The sequence below is a fragment of the Anarrhichthys ocellatus genome, unplaced genomic scaffold (assembly GCF_004355925.1).
Source record: "Anarrhichthys ocellatus isolate YVR2014 unplaced genomic scaffold, GSC_Weel_1.0 scaffold7, whole genome shotgun sequence".
Classification (NCBI taxonomy): Eukaryota; Metazoa; Chordata; class Actinopteri; order Perciformes; family Anarhichadidae; genus Anarrhichthys; species Anarrhichthys ocellatus.
In genome coordinates, this window is record NW_022280037.1 from 9643356 (window position 1) to 9644629 (window position 1274).

The following is a 1274-nucleotide window of genomic DNA, read 5'->3' on the forward strand; positions in this document are numbered from 1 at the left end:
TGTGTGTGTGTGTGTGTGTGTGTGTGTGTGTGTGTGTGTGTGTGTGTTGTAACAGGAGAAAAGGAAGAGGCAGACAGAGATTGAAAACAAGAGGAGGCAGCTGGATGATGACCGACGGCAACTCCAGCATCTCAAGGTACACACACACTCACTTCCACATGCAAACACATGCTCACATTATGCACATGCCCTACTTGTACTAATAATTTTCAAAACAGGTTTGCTAATGTTTAGAAGTCACTGAGTTAGTTACAGCACAGTTGTGATGCTCTTCTTTATTGCAACCTTTTTAAGCAGACCGTTTACAACAAACACAACAAAACACTGGGATGTTCTCACAGGGAAAATTGTGGATCTGAGACCAAAATGTTGCACCATATTGAGCTTTGATCACCACAGTGTACACAGAGGACACAATCATAGAGTGTCCAGATCTTTGCGCTGCAGGAGTGTGCAGTGATTTGAAACATGGTTCCAGTTTAGCTGTTATTTCCACCTTAAGTAGGCAGATCCAGAAAATAATCCATTCTAGGGTCCCGGAATCAAACGTGAACATTGTAAAAAACAGTTTATTTTTCTAGTCCATCCTGTTTGGATGAGGTACAAAAGCAACAGGGGTCGGCAACCTTTTTGATATGAGGTGCCAACGTTACATTTTCTTGTTAATCAGTGAGCCATGTTAGCATTAATGTGAACATTAAGTTAAATTATGACACCGCATCAGCATTTTAATCTCCAACAGATCTGCAATGTTAGTCCTTCAATAGACAAAGTGCATAGCAACATTTGTCTCCTTTATCAGGACATTGTAATTATAAATGAGAGCACTATACAAGAAGGCTGCCATCCTTGTGAAAACATCCACATTAGAGTTCAAACCATTAACCCTTCTAACCCCTCCACTAATCTTGTTCATCAGCAACAAATTCAACTGCAAATGGCCAAGAAAGAGGTCATTTGAGTGAAAGGGTGTATTTGCACCTAGCACTGTATTCAACATCCTCTGAGAACACTTTCCAGTAATAACATGAACCCCTATACATGCCTCACCAGAAACACTGACGGTCAGCTCTGTCTTTTCTGTGAATTAAGCTCTATGTGTGAGTGTCACACACCCAAATTACAAAGTCAAACTCAGCAACTCCTTTTAAATCTATCAGTCCCACATAGTGAGATACTCCCCAACTGCTGCTGTCACGGAATGTTCAGAATGGTCCGTAGATAACACCAGCAGCTCCTCCACATGCTGTTTATACACACACACACACACACAC

At 41.4% G+C, this 1274-nt stretch overlaps 1 protein-coding gene across 1 annotated transcript in view; it reads left to right on the forward strand.

Moving 5' to 3' along the window:
* Positions 1 to 1274, forward strand: part of palm1b (paralemmin 1b) — a 23027-nt gene that overhangs the window by 14411 nt on the left and 7342 nt on the right. The window contains exon 3 of the mRNA XM_031847549.1: positions 56 to 136. Coding sequence (XP_031703409.1) covers positions 56 to 136 — 81 coding nt within the window. The remainder of the gene's footprint in view (positions 1 to 55; positions 137 to 1274) is intronic.